Source organism: Diceros bicornis, chromosome 22, assembly GCF_020826845.1.
Source record: "Diceros bicornis minor isolate mBicDic1 chromosome 22, mDicBic1.mat.cur, whole genome shotgun sequence".
Lineage (NCBI taxonomy): Eukaryota > Metazoa > Chordata > Mammalia > Perissodactyla > Rhinocerotidae > Diceros > Diceros bicornis.
The window spans coordinates 24,824,781-24,851,289 of NC_080761.1; the positions used below are offsets into that span (position 1 = coordinate 24,824,781).

The window sequence follows — 26,509 nt, forward strand, 5'->3', positions numbered from 1 at the left end:
CAGAAGGCAAATGGATGAATATTTTCATCCATAAGAGAGAAGTTACATAAAAAATATACAGAATGTACAGGAAAGGAGATAGCTAATTTCCATAATTAACCTGCCTCCAACCACTGGAACCACTCAAGATACACGGATGTAACTCTTTTATTTAAAATTCTGTAAAAAAATTCCAAAAGCCATTTTGATAGCCTTCTGATATTTAACAACCATTAGTTTAGGAAAGCTCTTCTTTAAATCCCATCTAATGCTTTTCTCTTACAATTTGAATATAGTTATGCTGATCTGGCCTTTAATAGGAATAGGAGAAAAGTAAGCCATTGTGTACTTACAGACCAACCATTTATACAAAGATTGTTAAATTATCAAAAGTTATCTGTAGTTATATCTGAAGTTTTGTACTTTGTTACTTTTTAGCTTACATTGAAAATTGAAGTAGTTCAAAAAAAACAAACGAACTTAAAACTAAAAGATCTAAAAGTGGAATCTTCTAAACATAAAGTGAATGGCTGAAGTTTTATTACACTGACTACCAGTAAGGCTTAGAATTCACTAATAAGAGATGGTTTCATTTAATTTCTTTGACTCAGATTTCTTCCACTTATAAGCTTCTAGCCACAACAAACCTCTTATTTCATTTGATAAAAATGGTGACATTATTTTTTTAAAATTCTTAATAATAATAAAATTATTATATGTATGCAATGAGCTGAAGTTCTAAGGGAAAATGACAATGTTGAAGTAAGTTTTATCATTATTATTAAATAACTTCCATGGGTGAGAGATTCAGCATATGCAAAACTCTAAAGCCAATTCTAAAAGATATTTTTGTAAAACATCTGTCTACAAAAAAAAAACACTTCAGAGGATATTATATTTTATTGAATGAATATCAAATTTTTACAATACTGATTTACTATATCTTCTGTATTATATAAAATAAATACTATTTTAAAGTACATTGCAATTTATAACAGAAGTAATGTCAACAAAGATGCCTGAAATACACCCAGTAGGAAACTTATTCCCTATTTTATCATCCATCCTTTTGATAAGAAATGCTTCTAGTGTTACGGACAAACTTGATCTTCTTTGAAATGTGTTGTCCACTGCTTTTCTGTTTCTGTCACAGTAGCTATAAATAGTTGTTTAAGGATATCCTTATCTAAATTCCTGCCTGCAAACAGAACAAAAGATGGTGTGATTATACTATGCTTATTAAAATGACACAGTTTACCTATCAATTCTAGGTCATTAAAGGCTTGATGCTCTTCAGAAATTTACAAAAACAACAGTAATTGAGTGATTCCTTCCTTAACTCTCTAGTTAAGTCCCTCAGAACCAAACTGGCAATTGGATTAATCACTTTTCTAAAACTGTTTGAAGAAGCGTAAAAGGCCTAATGAGTGCTTATGAATGTTACCACATGATTAAGACAAATATATTAACCACAAGTTAATTTAGGTTTAAGAAGAGGTTCTGATTAGTTAATACTGCTTAAGTAGCACATTATATCCCTTTCAAATATATTTTTTACTGTGCTTTAGAAATTTAACTGTCACTTACCAATAAGAACTAATCGATTTGTTCTCTCGGTGTCATCTTTCCAGCTCACTGGAGTCTCCTCCAGATCATAGAGCTCATGGACACCTTGGACAATCACTTGTTGTGGTTTATCTTTGATTGACACCAGCCCCTGCTCAGAGGAGAATGATCGATCAGCCTCAGGTAGAATTTAAAGCAGAAATTGAGCATCAATGTTAATGGATTAATTACTCCTATTCCTAAAAAACAAACTCATAAAGGAGATGCTGTTAAAATGACTTATTTCCAGTTATCTGTGCATTAAAGAAATAGTTTCTTAAAGCCTCCAATTTTTAAAAAAGGTTTCCGTGCACATTGATTTTTTTCAAACAATCCCTTTTTGTAATGATAAAATTAACACATGTATTAGGATGGTCTTTCAGTGTTATTTATCACAACAAAAAACTGAAACGACAAAAGGATAAAACATCTCGTTTCAGAGTCTACTAATTATTCTACTCTTAAGGACTTTTATACTTGTTTCACAGTTTTAATGGGAAAATTTGAGAAGTTAAAGGATTTTGGTGATAAAAAATTTATTTTTGAATGGGTTGCAATAAATGGAGTAGATAATGATGAAATAAAGGAAAAGAAAAACTATTATATTTATCTGAATAAAAGTTCATTCTATATTGATTTGCAGAAATAAGGAAAAAATTATCTGATAAACTGGTTCCTATGGGGATAAAATAATTTCTCGGAAATGTTTGTCAAACATATTTGTTATAAAATTAATAGATACATTGAAAAATAGTAAGAGACAAAACACTAATACCCCCCACACACAACTTTTGTGTATTTTGGGTGTACTCTTCCAGTTTTTCTTTTCCTGTGTCCAGTTTTGTTTTGTTTTTTCCCCCTAGTTTTATTGAGATATAACTGAAATATGATACTGTATTAGTTTAAGGTGTACAATATAATGGTTTACTGCTTTCTGATTTTTTAATTTGAATTTTAATATGTAATAATAAATTCCTTGGAAAGAATTACCTAAGCATCAATTTTGTGTTACTTGTATAAAGACATTGAAGCATTAGCTGTTACTAGAATTAACATTTTAAACATGTTGATTATTTTAAGACAAATATTTTGTAGCAGGAAAGAGATGAAAGTCTATGAAGATAAAGGCTGTGTTGCCCCAGATCCCCTGGTGCTGTGATGAGAGGAAGGCCAAAGGAAGAACCAAGGAGAGAAAAACTCGCACAGACCTAAGGACAAAATCCAAACTGTGAGGGTGCAGGATGAGCCACGGAACTCTGTGCAGAGGTCTTGGTGGCAGCATTAGTATAAACGCCCAAATGGCAGTTTTCTAGGCAACCACCCCCCACCATTCAGTACTAGCGGATAAAAGCAGCTACAGAATGAAATATGCTTTGCCAGTGAGGATCATGGAATGGAGATGGTGCTACAGTCATAAAGAAGAATCAGGATCTGGCTTAGTTCCTCCGGGTGGGAACGATTTGGGAGTAGACTGGGATTCACCTGTGTTGCTCTGCAGCACCAATCCCAGGCACAGCCAGCACAGTCAGTGAAGAAATCTAAACCTAAACAGTTTCTCAACAGTCTCAACCTTTGTCATTCTAGTGACCCCAGGAAGTCAGTCACTAACTGGAGAATCTAGTTACTAACAGTGATAGTAATAAACAGTAATAATAAAAAACTTCATGCACACTTCTGGAAACACCAGAGTAGACATTCACATGACTGCTTATTGGTTAAGCACACAAAACATCATGGGTGACACAAATACTCAAAAGTCAAGTAATATGAATGGGTTTCCAATCACAGAACAAGAATTCATCTAGTCTTTTTTAACTGTGTTTATAGCATGACAAATGTTTAGTGTCTGCTAAATGCATCAAGAAGCATAAGGTTCAGCTGCAAAAAGACTTCTAATATTATTACTCTGTTAATGAAGCTCTCTTAGAAAAAAAAACACAAGAAAACGCTCAGTTTCTCTAAATGACCACGCTGTGTGCCAAGGGGAGGAGAGTTTCAACAAGTCAGGCTCATTAGCTAGATAACTGCCCCGAACACCGGGCGGGAGGGGGAGGTAACATTTCAAAGCACACAGGTTGTTGTAGCTGCAACACTACAGGAAGCTGTGCAAAAATATCATGCTTACTGCAGTTATTTCCAAAGCTGCTTTTGAGCAATGGAAAGAAGGAAAAATGAAAATAGACAAAGGTTATTTGTACTAAAACCAGTGCTTCTGTTTAAAACCAAATATGGTTTTTATATAACAGCCAAGAAAGGGACTTTGTCCCCAAGTATAAAACTGTAAACTGTACACCGCACCTTCAGTCGTAGGACCTCCATGCAGTCATCCTCCTTGTTTCTCACATTCTTTTCCCACAGAAGATTCTGCATCGAGTGACATATTTTAATAAGACCAACCATTGCTAATAGCAACAACTATGTGACAAAACAGCTGATAAATCATTAATCAGTTAAAAACTGCCTTCACCTGAATGAATACATTCAGACTTTCTTCCTTTGCACTTCCTGGTACTTCAAATGTGACTGTAACAATATTCTGTATATCAAGAGAGATAATCAATAATGACTTTGTTATAGTAATGTCAATATATTTTTTAAAATCATAAGTTTTAAGACAAAAAGCAAGGAGCACATTCATGGAAATTTATGCTGCCTAACAACAGATATTAAGTATATCCTTTTCACTATACTTGCTGATTTTTGGTATCAGCAACTTCATTTTCTATATTCTGCAGAGTTGATCAATCCTTTAGTATTTACACACACAAACTCGCATGAAAGGGACCTCATTGTTTAATTCATTCTCTCCAGGATTCTCGGCACTAAGAGGGAGGGTAATATACATAGTGAATCAACTATGAACTGAGCCAGGTACCTCTGCCTGGGTCACTTCATCTTTTCATTTACTCATGACAACAATCCTGTGGAATAAAGAGAATTATTTTCAGTTTATAAATTGGGGAAAATGAGCCTCAGAAAAAATAAACTACACAGTGCCAGCAGTAAAACTCAAAAGCAAAACTATTCTCTGGGAAAAATAAATACAAAGGAAAGGTTTTGTTTATCTCTGACCAAGCATGTGCCAAGGAAAGAAGAGTTCCTAGAGATGAGAATGATAATGTGTCATCTTTGGTTTAGGAGTTGACATCATCATTTATATAATGTTAACTTCGAAATTTATTTCTCCTCTTGATCTTGATAAATCTCTCACTGCCCACTCTAAGGAACCAGAAGCTTAAGATTTCCTCTAGCAGGTCACATGATAAAATCCAAACCTTGATTTGCTACTGTCACCCAAAATTTCAAACTTCGTGATACAAATACAAAGGGCTAAGCATACCACGATAAAAGAACAAACCCCCTTGGATAATGAGAATAAGATGCCCAAGTCAAGCTTAAAATGGCTTAAAACAGGCAGAAAGTACATACTAAGGCACAGCTTTGCATAACTTCCTAGAACCACACATCTAAACAGCAATTTTACTCACCAGTAGAAAATAATATAGGCTAAATATGAAAAGACCACAACTGGCTTTAGCCAAACATAGTTAGAGAACAGCTAAGTATTAAAGACGAATTTAGGCACAAAATATACTGACATTTAGTCTCCACTGTTGCTAGTAACAGGAAAAGCAGAAGCACTTTCTTGCTCAGATATGAGAAGTACAAGCCAATTGAAATTGGACTTCAAAATGTCAGAATTTTAAAAGTTACTTATGTTGTCACAATAGCCAAGAAGTGGAAACAATGCATCACTAACAGATAAATGGATAAATAAAATGTAGTATAATAATGTAGTATAAAAATGTGGTATAATAATGGAATATTATTCATCCTTTAAAAAAGGCAATCCTGTCATATGCTACAACATGGGTGAACCTTGAGGACATAATGCTAAGTGAAATAACCTAGTCAGAAAAGGACAAATATTATATGATTCCACTTATATGAGGTACCTAAGTAGTCAAACTTAGATGAAAAAGTCCTAGAGAGCTGCTGTATAAGAATGTGTATATAGTTAACAGAACTGTATTATACACTTAAAAAGTTGTTAAAAGGGTAGATCTCATGTTATGTTTTTTTACCACAATTTTTTTAAAGTGCTTATTTTTAAATCTTAATAAACACACTCTGCTTTTAAACTTTTTGTTTTCATTAGTTTAAGGTAACAATAGTAGGCACTTAAACAAAATGACAGTCTTCTTTCCTCCTTAAAGCAATCACTATAAATAATACCTAAAAGTCCATATCAAAATGTATAGCAAATCATACAGCATATCAAAATACATAGCAAAAGGTTGCCAAATGAAACACAATTTGTCAGTTTCAAAAGACAGTAGTAATTCAACCTTCAAAAATGCTTAAAATGTATTTTATTCAAGTTAGATAACTTGCCTTTTAATATTGGGAATGTCTCGATATAGGACTCAATATTGCTTTATTCTACTGCTTTACTTAAAGATTAAAGATTTTTATATTGGGAATCATTTTTGCTTTTGGCAGGTTAGAGATATGACAATATTTCTAAGAGGTACAATTAACTTCAGTGTGAGCTAAAAAAGGTTTTAAAAATTAAGACAATGCATCATGGAGGTCAAGGAGGGAGATAATACATTTCAGAACTAGGTGTTTTTCTGTACTGATAAACTTTTCTCATATTAGACAAATCCTAAAGAAGATGAAATTCATAAATTCCCAGTGCAGAAAATGAGAGTCATAACTCATAACTGGCTCTACTATTAGTAAAATATGCATAGATTGCCACTTAAGTTTTCTCATCTACCTTCCCACTTTCCAACCCCAGGTCCTCCTTATAGGGAGTGAACAAGAAATCCATGAAAAATAGAGAACTGCATTAAACACTACTCAGGGATAAAACTTTAATAACATACATAATATGTTCTAGGTATTACCCATTTCAGACTTATTCTTCCAGTTTATTTTTGTTTTGAATCTAAAATTAACTCCCCCTTTCCCATGTCTGCAAACACAGAGGAAAAACTGAAGGCAGAAACACTGAAGAGCAGAAAACTGAGGCAATAATTCAGAAAACAAAAGCAAAATAAGGTACTGCCTCTAAAATAAAATTTAGGACTAAATCCTAAATTTTGGAAGTTTGTTTGGTCTGTTTTTCTTTAAGCTCCCAGTTTTTCTCTCAGTTTTCTACTCTTTTGCAAACAATATCTAATATGCAATGACTTCTATATGTTTTCTTCATCTGAAAAACTAAGCCCACTAGCACGCTTACCCCTCAAATCTGTCTCCACACTCCAGTCCTCTGCTCCTCTTTGCCTGTGTAATCTCTACTGTGATATCCTGCCACCAGGTACAAAGCTGAATATTTGGTATTTTCATCCAAATCAGTTTGCCTTCCACATTTCTCTTTTTCTAGGTTCCTCTAGTAAATCTAAGCTTGTTTCTCATCACCTCTCTCTTCTTACTGCTCCATCATCAGCCAGTGAGTCTACCTGTCAAACGGCCCTCAAGTTGTCCCATTTCATTCTCACTGTAACCAACACAGGCCAGGCCCTCATCACAGGTGTCTGGACGCCTGCAGTACCTTCCTGCTTGGTCTCCTGACGCCACACTCCAATCCACTTAGCTGGCACTGCCCAACACATAGCATGAGTTCTCTTTGCCTAGCAAATCAAACTCCAAAACCTTAGCTCAAGATTCCAATCAAGGGTTCTGTGCTAGGGTGCTGCTCTTCTAGAGCATTCTTACTTTCCCACTTTTAAAATCTGGATTGCTCCTTCCCTTACTTCTTCCAGTCAAAAAAAATCTACCAGTTCAAGGTTACTTTTTGGTATCTAAGTCAGAATAGCAGTTACCTCTTTGGAAGAAAGAAGGTCTGACTTCCAAATCTTCTGTATCCTGATCTGAGTGGGAACTGCAGGAATATGTGTTTGTGTGTGCATTTGGACAGATACATGGGTACAAATATATGTAAAGACACATTGACTTGTACACTAAAAACCTGTATGCTTTACTGTATGTAAAAAAAAGAAATACTACCTTTTACAAAGCCTCGGACCGACTAAAACAAATGAGACCGTTCACGCCTCTGAATCCCATGGCCCTTTGTCTGCAATAATATTATATTCTGCCCTATGTTTATATAGCCGAAGTAGGAAAGTGCATCAGAATATCCTGCAGAGCTTTAAAAAAACGAGAGAGAGAGACACCCTACTTACTAGTGAAATGACATAATGTCTGGGATTTGCTTTAATACATTCCAGCGAGGGTGATGGGTACACGCAGCAGGTTCATTATACTATTCTACGTTTATGTATGTTTGAAATTTTCTATGTAAAAAAAAAAAAAAGCTTAAAAAATACTCCAAGAAAAGAAATGTTGACTTCTCTAAATGAAATAAAATCAGCAAAATGTTGACAGCCATTGCAACTGGGTCATGCATACAAGGGGTTCATTTTACTATTTTCTCTATTTTTGTGTATCTTTGAAATTTTCCATAATAAAATGTTAAAAATATACATACACATTAATATGTACATACTCAAGTCCTACTTCTGGAGATAAGAGAGGCAGGGACTACTGAGTATCCAATTTTTTTTAAAAAGCTCCACAAATGATTCTGATGTATACCCCTATCTGAGAATCACAGCTTTTCATTCTTTTAACAAATATTCACTGAGCACTCACCATATACCAAGCCCTGTGCTAAGCAATGAGGAATTTATATTTAAGGAATTTATAGACCACTGCAAGGGAAAAACACTTCAATCCAAACTACAAAGCATTAGAAATGTGATGATGGGGTACATTTAAGATACTATGAGTGTAGATACTGGCCATTATAAAGGTTCTTCAAAGTGAGTACTACATATTTTTCTTCTTTTAATCCTTATGACTCCTAGTGTGATGTCCTTCACCCAGAAGGTCAGTAAGAATGTACTTCAAGTTCATTGTTATGACTAATGTTGACCATTGTTGGTTTTTCCAAAAATTCTACCACCAGGGGCTTGTATTTCTCTCATTCACACATTTTAAAGATAAGATGATATTCTATTAAGATAAGTTTCTCCGAGAGAAGTGCCTCAAACATGATAGTATAGCTTCTCATAAATATGAGCCAAAATGAAGACAAATGAACAAGTAGCTATTGTTATCTGGGACCTATGACAATTAATTATGATTCAAAAAGTGAGTGACGGCTTCAAGACAGAGGAAGGAAGACTGGGTACACTGCTCACTCACATGCCCCCTTCCTCTCACTGTGTTTAAATGGAATAAAGAAGTTACCCTAAAGCTCTACCATCTATGACTTGCCTAAAGGAAAGACAGGTACAATTGAAAATATATTCTGTTTGTTCCTAGCATTTTCGATATTTACCTCAGGAATTAGAATTTTAGAGCATGAAAAATACCTCAGGGAATTCAAATATATAGTGCTATCTGAAGGTGAAACTCAAAGTCAATTTTTATTTAAGCCATGGACACTTATACCAGACTTTTCCTTAATAAGTTAGTTCAATATAGTTGAAAATAGGCTGCATATAGTAACTTCAGGCTGCTTTTAAGCAGTAATTCCCATCAGAAGAGCTGATCAAAATATGCTGAGTGACCTACAGAATGGAGAAGCTAGAAAGCATCATTTCTTAAGATTGTAAACAACTTGGGTTTGATGAATTCCTATTATGCATTAAATAAGAAGCTAGATTAGATGATCTCAAAAGCATTCAAATTCTGAAAATTATCAGCACAGTTCAAAAATACTTTTTTAGAAAGAGTTCTAATAAAACAGTCTTAAACAGAATCAATTTAGTTAAAGAGATACTTAAAAAACATTTTTTAAGATGTTTTCTACCTGATCAAGGTGAGGTTGTGTTGTCGGCAAATGTTGAAGTTTTTTCTGCAAACTAAGAACAACTGATTATAAATTCAGAGATCAATATACTTCTGATTTAACCTTATACATTACTTAGATATACAAAGCTAAATACGGTAGACTTTACACAGTTGAATCGATTACAAAGTTCCAATTTTACATGCTGTTCACATACTCTAATAGAGAAAAGCTGGCAGATTGTTTAAAACTTCTTAAAAATTGTTATAACTGTTTAAAATTCTTAACAATTTTAAGAATTTTATTTAAATCTACTTATTTCTTTTAAACTTTAAATTTATTTTATTTAAATTTAATTTAAATAGTCTTAACTGTTTAAAAATTCTTTGAAAAATTTACACACATACATATATACAGGATATAGAGACTAATCTTTGGCAACACTATTTGTGTGGTTAAATACATCAGTGGATTTCTTTTAAATTCCAGTAGATCTAATAAAGGCCTAGAAAAATATACATAAGCATTTTACTGTAGCTCAAAATTTTATCAACTCTCCCCATGCTTCCTAATATGAAAACGCTTAAAGCAAGTTAGAAGGGTAAATTTTCCTTTATCAACGTTTTCCCTTGAACATATCTATTTATTAAAAAATAAATAGTATCCATAAATATAAGCCTTCTATAAAGTTTGTTACCAGTGGTTGAGAGAAACCAAAAAGTCAGAATCTTAAAAATGCATTGTTCTGATATGAAAATAGCAAGAAGATCAATACAGCATAACAAATTGTAACCATAACAACTGCAGCATACATTTAGTCACTGATGGGGGTAGGCTGGGAGGAGGAAAAGGACTTAAAACCTCGCAGATGTTTAGCCTTGAAGAACAGTGAGGGGTAAATTAGTAACAGCAAGTTTAGGAAAGAGAAAAGGCTTGTAGGAACTGTTGGAGGGAATGAGTCTCATTGGGGGGTCTTACTAGGGAAGGTGTCAAATTAAATCCTTCCCAGCTGGTTGCTGAGGAAAGGATTCTCCTGTTTGGCAACTAAACACAATGAAAAGTTATGCAAAGGCCTTACCCATAGCAGGGCATCACATTAATAAGCTACTTCCTTGAGTGTCACTAATGCATTACAACAGTTCTTCAGCAAGTGTGGAATGAGATGGCTTAGAAAATGTTTGAAAAACCTTATGCTTTTCCCTTTGCTCAATATTTAATGTTGCTGGACAACAACTGCCTAAAACTTCCGCAAGGAAGGAAAATGTTTCCCTTTACCTTCTTAGGTCCCTGGCTGGGTCTGAAAATTAGACTGACAAAGACAGATTAACAAGAGAAAAGCATACAAATTTATTTAATATGTTTTGTGTGACACAGGAGTGTTCATAAGAAAATGAAAATCTGAAGAAATGGTTAAACCTGAGTGTTTTTATGCTAGGTTTGATGAAGAGTGGAAAGTCCTGGAAAGATATGATAGGACTGAGTAAGAGCCAAGTGTAGTAAACTGGGGGTAACTCAGCAAAGCCTGTTCCTTCAGATTCCTGTGTGTGTCCCTTCGTCTTCAGAGAAACAGATGCTCCTTTCCTCTGGGTATAGGGAGGGTACATCTCACTTGAGGGTTTTATGACTCATCTACTTCAGAGGAAATGGGAGAAAATATATGCAAATCATGTATCTGATGAGGGGTTAATATTTAGAATATATAAAGAACTCCTACAACTCAGTCACACCACCAAAAAACAATCCGATTAAAAAATGGGCAAAGTACTTGAATAGACATTTCTCCAAAGATGATATACAAATGGCCAACAAGCATATGAAAATATGCTCAATATCTCTAATCATTAGAGAAATGCAAATCAAAGCCACAATGAGCTATTCACCTCACACCCATTAGGACAACTACTATCAAAACCAACAGAAAATAACAAGTGTTGACAAGGGCATGGAGAAATTGGAACCCTTGTGCACTGTTGGTGGGAATGTAAAATGGTGCAGCTACTATCAAAAACAGTATAATGCTTCCTCAAAAAATTAAAAACAGAATTAGCATATGACCCAGTAATCTCACTTCTGGGTATACATCCAGAAAAATTGAAAGCAAGATCTCAAAGAGACATTTGCACCCTTATGTTCATAGCAGCATTATTCACAATAGTCAAGAGGTGGAAGCAACCTAAATGTCCATCAATGGATGAATGGATAAAGAAGATACGGTATACACATACAATGGAATATTAGCCTTAAAAAGGAAGGAAATCCTGTCACACGCTACAACACAGATGAACCTTGAGGACTAAGTGAAATAAGCCAGTCACAATAAGACAAATACCATATGATTCCATTTATATAAGGTATCCAAAGTAGTCAAATTCATAGAAACAGATAACAGAATAGTGATTGCCAGGGCCTGCAGGAGGGAAAATTAGGGAGGTATCATTTCATAGATATAGAGTTTCAATTCTGCAAAATGAAAAAGTTCTCTAGATCCATTGTACAACAATGTGAATATACTTAACACTACTGAACTGTACACTTCAAAATGGTTAAGATGATTTTAAAAAGGTACTGATGTCCAGGAAAGAAAGATAAATCCTCTCTCTTATCAAAAAGTGTCCCTCCGGGGAAAGGGGCAGGAAACTGATCCGTCACTAAGGGGAAAGAAGGTGTGTGTGGGAACACCCCAAGCTAAAATTTTCTATGTATTTCATGCATTATCTCATAGAAAGAAAGTATTACATATATTTGATATAGTCATATTAACAATTAGTTTTTAAAGTTAACTACCATTTACACTATAATTTCTATAGGAAAAAGCATTGTGATTTCCAAACATCCAACTAACAAAACATTCAAGAACATAATCATTAGGAATGGTCTTGTACACCAAAGGAATGACAGGAAGCTTATATCAAGTGTGCCACTACGTAAATCATTCCTGTGACTCCTAAACTGTGGAAGAAAAGGTATATTACAATATAAGTGACCAAAATACAGGAAACATACCTTATTCCAGAGAGACCGTCAAAGGCATGAAGATCCAATACATTAGAGAGATCAACTCTAAAAGGAAGAAAACCAACGCGAACAGTGTGAAATTCTGTGAAATATATTCAATTAGTAAAGAAAAAAATCTTTAAGACTCTTTTGCCAAAAATGTAAAAATGTAGACATAAAGGTTAATCAGTATACCACACTATTTTGGGAAACACAAAAATGACAGGGAAAGAACAAAAAGCTCGTTGTAAAAATTTTTTTAATAAAATTTAGACAAAATTCAAAAAACTGGGTGAATGGTAGAAGATCAATGCAGAAAGTTACTTGGTTATTGCTTCGATAAGCTAGTTTTTTTTTTTAATTGTCTTTTCAATCAAATTTATGAGCTTTTCAAATACATCTTTATAGCAAAAAAAGAAAATCAGTTAAAGAACTGGAAAGAACTGGAACTTGTCAAAGCAGCAGTTGAGTAATCAAAAGATGAAATGAGGGAAGTGGAACAAATGGAAATAACATGGTAGTACAGGTACATTACCTTTGGAATTTCTGTATTTCTTTTACTCCACCTCCCCTCTTCCATGATATAACAAGTAATGTAAGAACACGAGGAGTCAAACAACCAAAGCATAAATATTCACTCTAGGACCCTTATCTGTACCCAAAGAATGTGGTTTGATTTCATTTCCTTCAAAATGAAGCTGCATATAGACTGAAACTTCCCAGTTAGTGCTCTATCTGAATAAACATTATTTCTGTTAGATTTAGTGGTAATTAAGACTTATGAGGAAAGCAGTGATTTAAATCAGAAGAGAATATCATATCACAATTAGCATTAGGTTTGGATCAAATACATAAATGTAAATTTATAAAGACTAGTGATTGAGTTCCAATTTTTATGTGAGCCTATAAAACAGCAGAGGACAGTGATTTCTCTAAAATCACAGCTACAATGAAGGAATGTTTAAAGAAAATGACAACAGTACAATTAAGTTTCAAAATTAGACTCCAGGAACTTGCCAAACATTTATTAAATTTTTTCACAAGGAAAACAAAACTTTGTCAAATTCGAGATTTTTTTAAATGCACAAACACGTAAGCTAAACCGCCTCCTTTAACTGAGGACTGCCCAGCTTTGCCTGCCTTGCTCATTCTCAACAGTCTGTCATGTATTCATGCTTGCGGCAACAACACTCTATTAGATTATGAATGCTTATCCTGGCACACGGCAAATTCCCATATTAAAAGAAGAATACTCCTGGGGCCGGCCCGGTGGCGCAAGCGGTTAAGTGCGCGCGCTCCGCTGCGGCGGCCCGGGGTTCGCTGGTTCGGATCCCGGGCGCGCACCGACGCACTGCTTGGCAAGCCATGCTGTGGCGGCGTCCCATATAAAGTGGAGGAAGATGGGCACCGATGTTAGCCCAGGGCCGTCTTCCTCAGCAAAAAAAAGAGGAGGATTGGCGGATGTTAGCTCAGGGCTGATCTCCTCACAAAAAAAAAAAAAAAAAAAAAAAAAAAAAGAAGAATACTCCAAAGTTCTATGTTAATAGACTGTAACAACATTTCAAATTCTAGACATTCTAGATGAGCAAAATTAGGAAAATGATCAAGGGAAGAAGTAAATGTTTCATCAATTTACATAGGAGATCAAATGTTACCTAATCTTAACATTAAACATATTTACTTTCTTTTTCACCATCACAGTTGAGCAAATATTTATACTGACAAGTGATAAATGAACGAAATCTTCCTTTAAGTTTATCATCTTTACCTTAGCAAATAACTTCAAGTTTCAGAAAATTTATAGACGCCAATCATGTGAATATCAAAATTCAGACCAATTGTGTGAATACCAAAAATCAGTTTTGAAACACAAGCTTCTAAATAAACTACAATTTCACTGTGACAGTGTCCTTGAGAATACATATCATAGGTTTAGAGATAATTCTGCTTTATATCCAGACTCTTTTGATATTTCCAAAACAGACAGGATCAACAATAGATCTGTACAGGTTAAATTCTACATAAAATAATAAAATATCAAAGTATCTCACTGTATCTCATCAGATTCTCAATGGAGAGTGAAACAGGAAAAAGTCTAAGCTTCCACATGAAAGCTCTCCCCAAATCTACTACTGCCATGAAAAATAAATTCCCTCACTCATCCAAGGCACATGGCTAGAAAACTAATTTCCATGGCATCAAATGTTTTCCTCCTTCGGAGATAAAAAACATCAGATCTTTTCCAAAACATTAATATAGAAAAAAATAAAAATAAAAAGACTATTACCATCATGTAAAAGCCAAATGAGACAATGAAGCATGAAGCAAACATACAGGGGGAAGAAAAAAAGCTTCCAAAACTCATCTTTTCTCCTAATTTCTTGAACTATCTACACAAAGAGTACCTAATCTTTTCCCTATGAAGATACGCTTCCCTATGTCTAAAGACTGCTTTAAGTAGCCTGTCTAAGACCAGGGACAGGAGAATGAAAAGGAAGAGGGCTCTGCTGTCCAAGGTGGGGAGGGGAGTTCAGGGGCTACTCCAGGGATACTGTCTATAGTCATCTTTTCTCAAAGTTCAGTGAGTCTCACGAACAGGGGCCACCAGCCAATGCCAGATCTACATGTTGTTGATACTACATGATGTCCCAAGAGCTGAGTCTTGAACTCTAGAACTAAATTTCCAAATGTCTTCCCGAGTGGCATCTTAAACTCAATGTTTACACAACTGAACTAATCACCTTTCCCAAACCCACTGCTATCACCACCCACCCCAAAGCTGCTCCTCCTTCCTGTATTTACTAACTTGGAGAATTATTCCGCATTCAGTCTATTTCTCAAGAGTCATACTGCTTCTAAAATCCTTCACTAACTCCTTGCTGCCTACAGGGGAAAATCCAAACTACGTATCACGGCACTCAAGACCCTTTGTGGTAAGTTCTTCATCTCTTCAGTCATACCTCTTTCTCTCTGCAACATAATACCACACGTACTAGCCATTCTCAAATATTCACAGGTCCCTGGAATACAAAATCTCCCTAATGCCTGGAAAGCCATTGCTACTCTTGTCCAGCTGTAAACTCCTATTCACTCTTCAAGACCCAGGTCAATGATCACCTTCTCAGTCAAAATTTTCTGACTCTTCATCAACAAGAGTTGAGTAGTTGTTCCTCTATCTTCCCGTTCTTACAGGACCCTGTGCATTTAATATTCCTTTTATATTAATATTTAATATATCGGGTTTTGCTTATTTGCTTCTGTCTCCCCCAAATAACTGATCTACTTAAAGGCAAAGTTCTTGGCTTATCCACTGCTTAAATCCTCAATATGCCATGAAATACCTAGCAATTAGTAGAATGCTCAATAACTAGTTTGTTGAACGGATTAACTTATTAATGACCAATTGGATTTGGGTTTTCCTCTGTTCAGTATACCTAAATCTCCAAAATTAAAAGAAAATTCTGGAAAAGATAAGAATGGAACTTTTTCTAATCTGCCACTCCTACTTCTGATGTCTATGTGGTCCCTTAGAACTTCCATTGGCCTCAAAATCAACTTAAGTCTTACCAATAAGACAATGGTACACACCATTCTTATTCCTTAACTTAAATACTGCAGTTTTACTATTGTTCGCATTTGTCAACCACAAAATGCTTACAGGATTAAAATTTTTAAAAAGCAAACAATAAAACAAAACTTCCATCAGAGTGGTTTTAACTCTTTTGTTAAGAACCACATCTCTAGGTTCTAAACCAGCTCAAGTTGCTATGTCTCAAGGAATTTGGGGAAAATTTAATAAAAGATTCGTGACCTAATAATAAGAATTCTACCATGGAGGTCTGATCTTCACTGAAAAGGATCCTAATCCAGTTTCAGTCCTCAAGGCAAGGAAGTACTATTTCAGAAAGCTCCTAGATTGTCAGATGCACTGGGAAGCACCAGACACTGAAGAAACAGAAGAAAAAAGGAGATTGTATTGACCTGTTCATTCATCCATTTAAAGTAACAAAATTTAATCACTGCATGTTTCCTGTTCTATAACATAATAAAGTAAATGTTAGAAATGTCACATAAACATCAAAAGTGTTATATAATAAAGTATTCAAGATGAAATCTTTATGTAGGATGTACAAGTCCAAAATGAAAACCAACAACAAAAAAATCAGATAAATCCAGGGGCTTTAAAAAATTGTTTGTAAATATGAACTGAATAAACGTTACTACCACAGAACCATAGCTACTTATGGACATGATTTTTAAAAACTTATTTAAGCATTATGTGAATGTCTGTGTGTCATTTTTGTAAAGGAGAAAAAACTTAAGGAGAAAGGAAATGGTAAAATGCAATAGGAAGAAGACAGATACTGAGGAATGGCTAAGGTATGAGTTAGGTTATCAGAGAATTTCTACATTGGAATTTGAACAAGGCAGAGAGCACATTTGGTGTATGCTGGTAGAGGACTTACACTAAGGGCATTCTTCTGCTACCTCTGCCAGCAGATGAGTGGCTTCTGAGAATGCATACCAAATTAATTCCCCAGCTGTTCACATGCATATAAGCAGCTGCTGCTGTTACTGCCTAACACTTATGGTAGTCTGTCAGCACCTCTAATCTCTGCCATAGCAGACAAGCCACTCAACTAAGGCTTCTGCTGCACTTCCAAGGCAAGAATCTCTGAATTGAGGAAAGGGTGGCACTACACGGCCAGCTGTAAGCCTCAGAGCTGCTGGCTGCATGTTGCTGGGTCTATCAGCTGCTGAGCCATTCTCAGCATGAGAATGAAGTGAGCTTAACAAAACACTCCTGTACAGAAATTTTCTGAAATCATGATAGCATTCAATGGAAAACAGAGTTCAATCTACAGAAATCCATTTTACAGATGTTTTAAGAACGTATCTACTTTATAAAGTAAAGCATATCTGTATGAGCACAATAAAGAGAAGAACCTACAGGAAATGAAAATCAAAATTTAAAAAAGAGAATGTATCAGGAACTTAAAGGTAAAGGTTCCATATATTTTTGCGTGACAGATTATTTTTGCAACTATGAAACACTAAGAACGTTTTTAAAATACTAAAAAGCCATTTAAATACCTCAAATTAAGATAAGATTCCTAATAATATACTTTTTCAGATTTCTATACTAGTTACTTTCTGGAGTGCTTGTAAGTCCTCTGTTTTCTTCCTCCTTAAGCAAAAGCTCAGTTATACAGTGTTATCATGGCTCTGTAGTCTTAGTTACAAGAAGGAGAAGCAAATATATTAACTAAATATGCCAAACTAATTTATAAAGAGCATTCAAAACAACATTTTTGGGCCCAGTTTATTAAAAATACACGTTTCTTTCTTATATTAGAATCGAGCATATGAATCAATTACTTAGTATTTGGTACATATTAACTAACTAAAGTTATGTATTGTTAATATTAGTAATAGCTTTTAAAAAGTACCTTGATCTTTGTGTTTCTAAAATTTTTCCCAGTCCATTTATTGATCTGAAATAAATATAAAAATGAGGAAGAAAAGGTAAGAAAGTGTTAACTTTTTAAAAAGGCACACAAGGCACATTATTCCTAAAACAGAAAGTAAGCATACACAAACATATCTGAAGCTAGTAAAAATAAACAGAAAAACAAAACTTACATTTTTTTACAGTTTAATTACTCTTTTCCTTCTAATCATAAATCGGGTATATTCCACTTAGATATTAAAACATGATATGCAAAAATCTACTGTACAACTGACAGACTAGGGGCTACTTGGTGATTTATAAAAAGACCCTTCACTTTAGAAAAAATGATTCATAAATAGCCAGGAATTCTAATGTTCTTAAAATGAGTAGATAAATCAAAATTTTTATTGATACCCAATTTTCTCCAAGCACACATTGTGGAAATGGCTATACACACGTTAGAAATAAAAACCTAGTTAGGAGTGGCTTTGACCCCAGCCTGTCCTCACTATTCACAGAAACATTAAGTCACACATCCAGGTTCTTTTCCAGAAGAACCTCTGCAGTTCCCTAACTACGATCTGTACCCACTCTGCCGGTCCTCCCCTTTCTGATACTCAGATAATGAGATATGGCTCCCTTTGTATGGCACCAAAAATGCTTGTTAAATCCTTTTCAACATACTGTACACCTCACCTATTTATCTTTATATCATCAATTCCATTGCCTTTAAGGTCACTTGCTGAAGATGTTTGCTATTTGTTCAAGTTTGTTGTCATGGGTAAGGCTTTCCACATACAATGATTCTTAGACAAGTCTCTCTACTATTTCACAAAATTCTTAATCTTCTCTTTTGAATACACTCTATAACCTGATGGCTATTTCCTCTCAAATATATTTACCTTCTTCCAACTCCTCAAATCTAACGCCGAGTCAGTTGCAAGTCTGATGTACAATGGAGGGTAAAAAGCCAAAGGGGTCTGTAATTTACCAAAGTGCTCTGTCCAAATTCTTTTCTGGTATTGCTGTACAGTACAGGCTGGCAACAAGCTGGCTAACAGTCAATACTGCCGGTGTTAGAGATCCAGCTTAGATAGTCAATATGGGGATAGAAAAGCCCAGTAGTAATAATTCCTCCTTTTACGCCAAAAATGTTTGCTACATAGATTATGTTCTTCTTTCTAGCAATCACAATGATGCATAGGATTTTGAAAAGAGAAACAAAATTTAGGAGACCAGTGTCAAAAGGGGTAAAAGAAGTAATCTCCATTCACCACTTTCATCTTTCTAGACTTTTCAAAAATATCAACCATCTTTCTATTTCTTTCATTTTTTTATTAACTGAAACTTGAAATTACTATGTAAACTAAGAAAAAAAATCTACAATTTAGTAATGATAATAATAGCTAACAGAGCACTTACTATGTGTCAGGTACTGTGCAAAGTTTACCAACACTGCCTCATGTAATACTCAAACCAAACTTATGAAGTAGGTATTATTCCTGTTTTACAGATGAGACTTAAAAAGAACACAGTGAGAAAGAGACCAAGGATTAGAACCCAAGCAGATTCCAATGTCCATGATCTTAAACACAATGCAACACTACCTGCCCTCCACATGGAGACATTATTAAAGTTTTTTATAGTAAAGCCTGAGAGGATATTACTATTAAAATAACACCAAATATGCAAAAAATATGACTTTCTTTCTTATGCAATCATTAATCATTGCAGCCAATTTCCCAATGAGCCTTACCTTCACTGATTCAATTTATAACATATACTATACGAATTGGCACTGACATTCAAAATCTGATGTCAGCAGATTGTACCAATTAAAGATCACTAATAATGAAAGCTGTCGAATGTCTCTTTGTAGATGGCATTTATTAGTTTAGGTCTTACAAAATAATTTAAAGCCCCTGAATTCTAACCGCATTTGAAAAGTCCAAATGACTGCTGTATCATTTAACACATATTTGAGTACCATTCATATTGTCCTATGTTGATCAGCCTTGGCCATGGACACTAAGGGCATTAAAGCAAGCTGGAAGACATGCATGGTTAGTTGACAGTTCAGGAAGACAAAGTCAATGAGGGTTTAGGGAAAAGTGAGACCACCTGAGTCAAGAAAGTGACTTTAAGAGAAGGGAGGGAGAAAAAGTGGGGTGGTGGGAGCTCTAAAGAATGGATAAAATTGCTAAAAAAGAAAACAGAGATGATGAAGGAATTCAAGGATTGGCAGAGTGAGAGTAAGAAGACATTATGAATAAAGGAGGGATCTGGCAAGTCCTATCATGGCAAAGTAAGTAAATCATCCTGGGTAAAGTTAGGGAACTTCATGTAGGGAAAAAGTCAAAGAGAAGATAGGAAAAGGAGGATGAAGTCAGAAGACCCTGAATATCAGTCTATGAACTTTGAACTGTATTCTGTAAGCAATAGGGAATAATTTTATATATTATTATTTACATAGTTAATTAGGCAACAACAATATATGTGATTCCCTAATGATCCTTGAAGCAGGTCAACCTTGAACCTTAAGTTTCTGCAGGGTAAGAATCATGGTAAAAATATTTCATAGAATACACTTCGAACTTGTAGGTCCTTAACACACTTATAATTCTGTACCTAATAGTTGTTCTTAATTTGTTTAAATCCTCTTCTGAAACCAAGTCTGTTTTATTGATGATGATGATATCTGCCAAAGCAACTTGCCTAAATTAGCAAACAAAGAACAGATGTCAAAAGAGAAATGTTAAGAAATTAAAAACAAATAGAAACACCTCCTATAGATTAATTAGCAGTTAAAAACTATATCGTGGTCTACATAGTGATTCAATTTACTCCTAATCTACTTATCATTCTGCAGATAGTAAGAATAATTTGTATTCATCACCATATACATTCAGATTTCACATTACTCATTCAAAAGATATTTACTGAGTGCTCTCACTTGCTACTCTGGAATTACAAAGATAAGCCTCAAAAAGTTTACAATCAAGGATGATTGACAATTAGGATGATTTTCAACTCATGATTTTCTTTGTAAAGAAATACATAAAATTCAGATATCTAATGTGGTAGGAAGAAGGATAGTCTACTTACTAAAATATTCCATGTAATAGTTACTATAATTTTCAAAGAAATGAAAGGAAGGAGTTCACTTAACATTAACACAACGGTTTTTTTAAAAAATACACTTCAGAAGATATATCAGATCTTGTACAAATATCTTTTTCATCACTATGAATATATATTTTCTCTATTAAACAGATATACAGAAATTCATGTTAAAGAATCCAGTTGACAGAATGCTGGATAACAAAATAGGTTACTATAATTAGAAATTCTATTTTCTATTAACAGGAGTAGCAAAGCTGAGGATTCTTTAAACTTTCCTCAATTCTTCAGGAAATTTTAATCACTAGACTATTTGTTCCAAATCCTAGTTCTGTGCTACCTGAAGCATAAATATAGCCGATGATCTCAAACAATACAACCAAATTAACAAAAATAACTCAATTCATTGAAAAAGGTTTCAACAGTATATACATCACAATCCCATTTTTTTAAGTAAATTTTATATGAATAAAGATTGAACGCACACATCTCAAAATACATACAACTGCAATCTTTAAATTGAAGGCCTTCTATGTTTAACTTTATTTTGGCTTTTGTAACATTTCGCTATTTTCTATTTGGCTTATTTACATTTCCTATAATAAACATTTTAATAAGGAAAAAAGTTACAAAAATATTTAAGTTCAGTCTAATTTGAATCATAACTATAGACCAAATGCAGTGTTTAGTCAGGACTACAAAACAACAGAGTAGTATACTCCAGAATGAAAGGGAATCAATCTCTTGCTTGCAGTCTTTATTATTTATGTCTGGATCATCCCTAGCAAACCTCAGGGGGCCTCCCTCTTAAACCCAGCAGCATATTTAGTGACTGTCTTCTATTCCAAAACCTTTTTCCCATTAGCAAGAATATGCATAGGGTAGGCAAACTAATTTAAATATTTATAAGTCTAAAGACAAACCAATTAGGAACATAAAGGTATTTAAACAAAAAATGTTCTAAACGCCAAAATAAAACTATTTCCATATTTGTTCCTCTGTTGTTCTGAGTAACAATGCCCACTGGAATCAAATGAATTATGTTAAAGAAGGCAGTGAGCGAGCCAACTCTTTTAATAATCATCTTCAATCCCAAAGAAATTGTATGAGGACAGGAAAATATTTTTAAATGTTAACATTTCCCAACCTCCTCAAAAACAACTCCTGTGCCCAGCATTTACTTTATGCCACAATAAAAAATAGTTTTAAATAAAATTTTAGTTATGAGACTTATAAATAGTTTCAACTACAGGAAAAAAGATAATGAATTTTCCTTGACAATGGTATTATATTTCTCAGTTTGTTTTTGGTTTTCATATTAATAATTTTCTCTTTCTAGTTAGCCAGTATCAATATATACTTTAAATACGAATACCTAGAAGCTTCATTGATAAGGCCATCAGGTTTTTCTTCTGCTAAATGCTAAACAAAAACAAAGTTTGAAAAAAGTTACTGTGGTGTAATACAAAATCTAATGTCAACACAAAAGATTTTACCTTAGGGACTCCTTTCTCCCTCTAACAAAGACTTCAACAAGTCCTATTACTACATACACAAATTCAGAACTAACTTTTCTATCTGAAAGCATTTTCTTCCTCATTTGTAATTTTTTTCCTAAAGTGAACCTGAGGGATTTTTGGGGGAGGGGGGATGAGGGCTTAAATTTTGTCCCCCTGACCTCTTCTTTTTCTTAAAAAGAAAACCCTCCTGATTTAAATAATGTCATAAAAACACAGAACACTATAGTTTAGATTTTAGGCATTTTCCTTTTTACAAAATTGTTCTTGTTCTAAATATTCATTATTACTTATAAAAAAAGAGATAACCCCTGAAATGGTACTTTCTTAAAAACTAACATACTTCCCTCCATTTCTACCCCCACCTCAGCCTCCCCCATCCCAGAATCATACACAATATGAACTCAGTACTGGGCCCTTCATATTCCCTAGAAACAAATAAGCTGTGGGAAGAACACAGCCCTAATTCTAGCCTAAAAGCAGTTTATCATTCAGAAACTCACACTAGAGCGATTTGGCCTCTCGTGCAACTGTTTATTTTGCTGACCTCTCCAGAGTCAAGCTAGCTCCAAAAACCTATTTTGAGATTGACTTATAGGCCCACGAGGTAGTTTTCATCTCTCTGGAAGCAGTTATTATTTCCCCATAATCATATTTATATACCTAAAGGCATCAGTGCCATAAGGTTCATCTCTGAAAAATGTTTCACCTTCATTTCCTTAACCCTCCATAGATGTCCCATCAAATAAAAGCTGCCTACTGAGGTTAGAAGCAATTAGATTATATTAACACTCTTTGTATTTGACTCGAACTTCACAAATTATTAAATCTTTTTACAGCCATCTCATTTAGCCTTCATAACAATTATGGAAAACGGCTATTCTCCTCATTTTATAAAAGAAGAAACTAAATCTAACACTGTCAACCTCACAGGATACCCTAACAGAGTTATTTTTCAAAAATTGAAAACACGCTCATTATAAGTAAAATGAACATAATTTTACAATCTTTGTGCAAGTTTCTTATGTCATGTAAAATCAGTCTTGTATATGGTGTTACACAAATGTTAATACAGTCAGCCTTCTATATCTGTGGGTTCCGGTTCTGCATCCATGGATTCAACCAACCTAGCATCAAAAGGCCTAGGATGGCTGCATCTATACTGAACATGTACAGACTTTTTTTCTTGTCATTATTCCCTAAAGAATATAGTATAACAACTATTTACATAGCATTTACATTGTATGAGCCATTAAAAGTAATCTAGAGATGATTTAACGTATATGGGAGGATATGCATAGGTTATATGCAAATACTACACCATTTTATATAAGGGACTTGAGAATCCACAGATTTTGGTATCCACGGGGGTCCTGGAACCAATCTCCTGGGGATACCAAGGGATGGCTGTAATCACAGAACAGCATATACATAAAGATTATCTAAAAATCACATTCAAAAGTATTTCACCTAACCAGTTTCAAAATTTTTGAGGAGGTAGATCATTAAGGTATTGGGACAGTTTGGAACCTAAGAGCAAGTTGGTAATAATTTTACATAACAATACTACTACTACTACTAACAATAGCCTTGGTTAAGTCTCTAGAGAAAAACTTTTTTCTCCTAAAAGTTTGCCAAATTCTATTTTGGGGGAAACAAGACTAAACTAAAATTACGGTAATGTACTGATTTCCACTTTAGGTACAATCCTATAAATTCAACTGCAGACCCACTCTGAAATTATGGAAGTCACAGAACTTGCAGAATATTGTATCAAAACTGTTCCTTGCCAAAAGACCAAGTTTACTATTTTTGCTAATTATTCTTAGCCTGAGGCCATAACAAATCCTATTATTATGTCCTCTACAGAATAAGGCTGTTACCATCCCGGGAATAGTACCTGGCACCCAGGCTCAACAAATACCTGTTCAATGAATTCTAGTTAACACCTCCTATTTGTTAACATAAATACATGGATGTTGTTATTTGAAAAATTCTGTATAATGTGCAATAACAAATCCTTTCCTACTCAGCAGTAAATCTATTTAACAAAGATGTATTTTTAGCAAGGCATCTGTCTCTGAATGATCCTGTAATACTGAAGTTCATTTACCAATTTTAAATATTTTTCAAAATATTGTATTGTTGATCTTCTGGAAGCTTTATTCACATACAAATTTGGGGCTTTTGGCTGTGAGTTGGTGGGGTATAAAAAAGACATGGAAAGAAAAGTAGAGATTTGTTTTTGTATTTCCATACCTAAACAGAACAAATAAAATAACAATTTCACAAAGTAACTCATGTTTTTAATGGATTTACTTCTCCAGAAGATTAGAAATTTTCACTCAAAGTTAACTGGGATGGACTAAAATTTTACTACCTCTAGGGAGTCAAAAAGTATCAAATATAAAAACACGTTAAAATTCTCCAAAATAAATACCTACCAATATGTATAACTCTATTAAGAATGATATGTAATAATCATACATAATTCTGCAGAAGAGATAAATGCCCTGTTCTATGCACATATGAAGGCTATATGAACATAAAGAAATAATAAATGCACACTAACATTTATTTTCTCTGGATATCAGCCCAACATTTCCCTTAGGCAACTTCCTACCTCCCCAAGTCAAACTTTGCAAAAAGACTAAAACCAATGTTTGCTATTCAAAAGGGACATTCTCCAATAACACATTACACACCATCGGTCATTAAGTCAGATGACTTTTATTTATAAAGTTAAAAAATGGAAATTTTGACATTCTATTCTAGTGTACAGGAAAGAAAGGAAAAATTTTTCCAAATCTTTTTTGCAAAATATTTTATGATATATATATATATATATCCCCACAGGATGCCTCATCTCTGCTTAGAGACTGTGCCTTTTGCTTATATATCAAAAAAGACAAAGATAATTTTGTTACTAATTAATCCAACATATCCAAAACGTTAAGGTTCAACCCTCCAACTTAGCATACCATAAGAAAGAAAGGAACCCTTTGAAATAACACCATGGTAGACACAACTTCAATAAGGGTTATAGGGTGTCCTTTTCTGCAGAAATAGAAACAAGCTGGACCAAAAAAAAAAGAAAGAAAGAAAAACTATTGTTGTCCAAAGTGGAAATAAATCTAGTGTCAAAGGTGTCAGATGACATTAAAAAAAAGAAGCAGCCGCTATTTCTTTCCAATGGATCAGTTATAGATCTAACACCATTTTAGTTTTTAAAAAAAGATTATTGCATAATGTCAGTCTATTTATTTTTCTGGTCTTTTCCAAGCCAAACTGTTTTCTGACTGAATTGTTTCAACAGCTTGTGCAATATAATAGAAGAACCAAAAAGAAACCTCTCACTTGACCTTTTCTGTGTAACTTCATCCATTGATTCTATTGCATTAAATGCTGTCACATTTGTAGAACTGAAAAGAACAATGTCAGTAGCCTGGGTGTCAAGTCTTGAGAATAGAGAGCTGTCATTTGAAGTTGTCCAATTCTTTGGCTGTGATTAAAAAATGAATATTTCAGATCAACGGGTGACAATCCCATTAGAGTGACAGCCCATGATATCAATTACCACTTCAGTTTCAATTTGGCTGGCCAGCCACAGGGTACCATTTCTCAGCTTTACTTGTGATGGGCTGGCTCTGTGAAGCATGACACCCTTAAATTGCTGCCCATTATCCAAGTGTCATTACTTGTACTGCCTCAGAATTCTCTGAATCACAAGCAGCTACTGAGGTCAAGCTTTGCAACCAGAGGAATTGGACAAGTCGGCAAATTCTTTATATAAAGGAAAAGTTATTTATCTGGCATCTGACTCAGAAAATCTAAAGTTCCCATTATCCTGACAGTATGTCAGTTTTGTGTAGGTATATTGATTTAATAATTTAAGAGGTTTTATCAAGGTGGCAGAGGGTTAAACGTTTACTATGTTTGCATTATTCAGAATGTTGCTTTGTGTTTTTTTGGCCTCTATCACACTGATAATAGATTCTATTTAACTCCTCTGCACACTCAAATTCACATAAAATT

The 26,509-nt window shown here is 34.3% G+C and overlaps 1 protein-coding gene across 4 annotated transcripts in view; it reads right to left on the reverse strand.

The window, feature by feature from the left end:
• Positions 1–860: 860 nt before the first annotated feature.
• Positions 861–26,509, reverse strand: part of LOC131420023 (zinc-regulated GTPase metalloprotein activator 1B) — a 43,191-nt gene continuing 17,542 nt past the window's right edge. Inside the window, exons 7-15 of one of the 4 annotated variants that reach the window (XM_058565705.1) lie at positions 22,333–22,379; positions 20,466–20,552; positions 17,836–17,880; positions 12,395–12,451; positions 9,413–9,464; positions 4,052–4,120; positions 3,883–3,948; positions 1,567–1,696; positions 861–1,177 (exon numbers count right to left, since the gene is read on the reverse strand). In XM_058565705.1, coding sequence (XP_058421688.1) covers positions 1,071–1,177; positions 1,567–1,696; positions 3,883–3,948; positions 4,052–4,120; positions 9,413–9,464; positions 12,395–12,451; positions 17,836–17,880; positions 20,466–20,552; positions 22,333–22,379 — 660 coding nt within the window. In that variant the 3' untranslated portion in view covers positions 861–1,070. Of the gene's footprint in view, positions 1,178–1,566; positions 1,697–3,878; positions 3,949–4,051; positions 4,121–9,412; positions 9,465–9,798; positions 9,897–12,394; positions 12,452–17,835; positions 17,881–20,465; positions 20,553–22,332; positions 22,380–26,509 lie in introns of those variants that run through there. The other 3 variants (XM_058565706.1, XM_058565709.1, XM_058565707.1) reach the window with 3 other exon arrangements.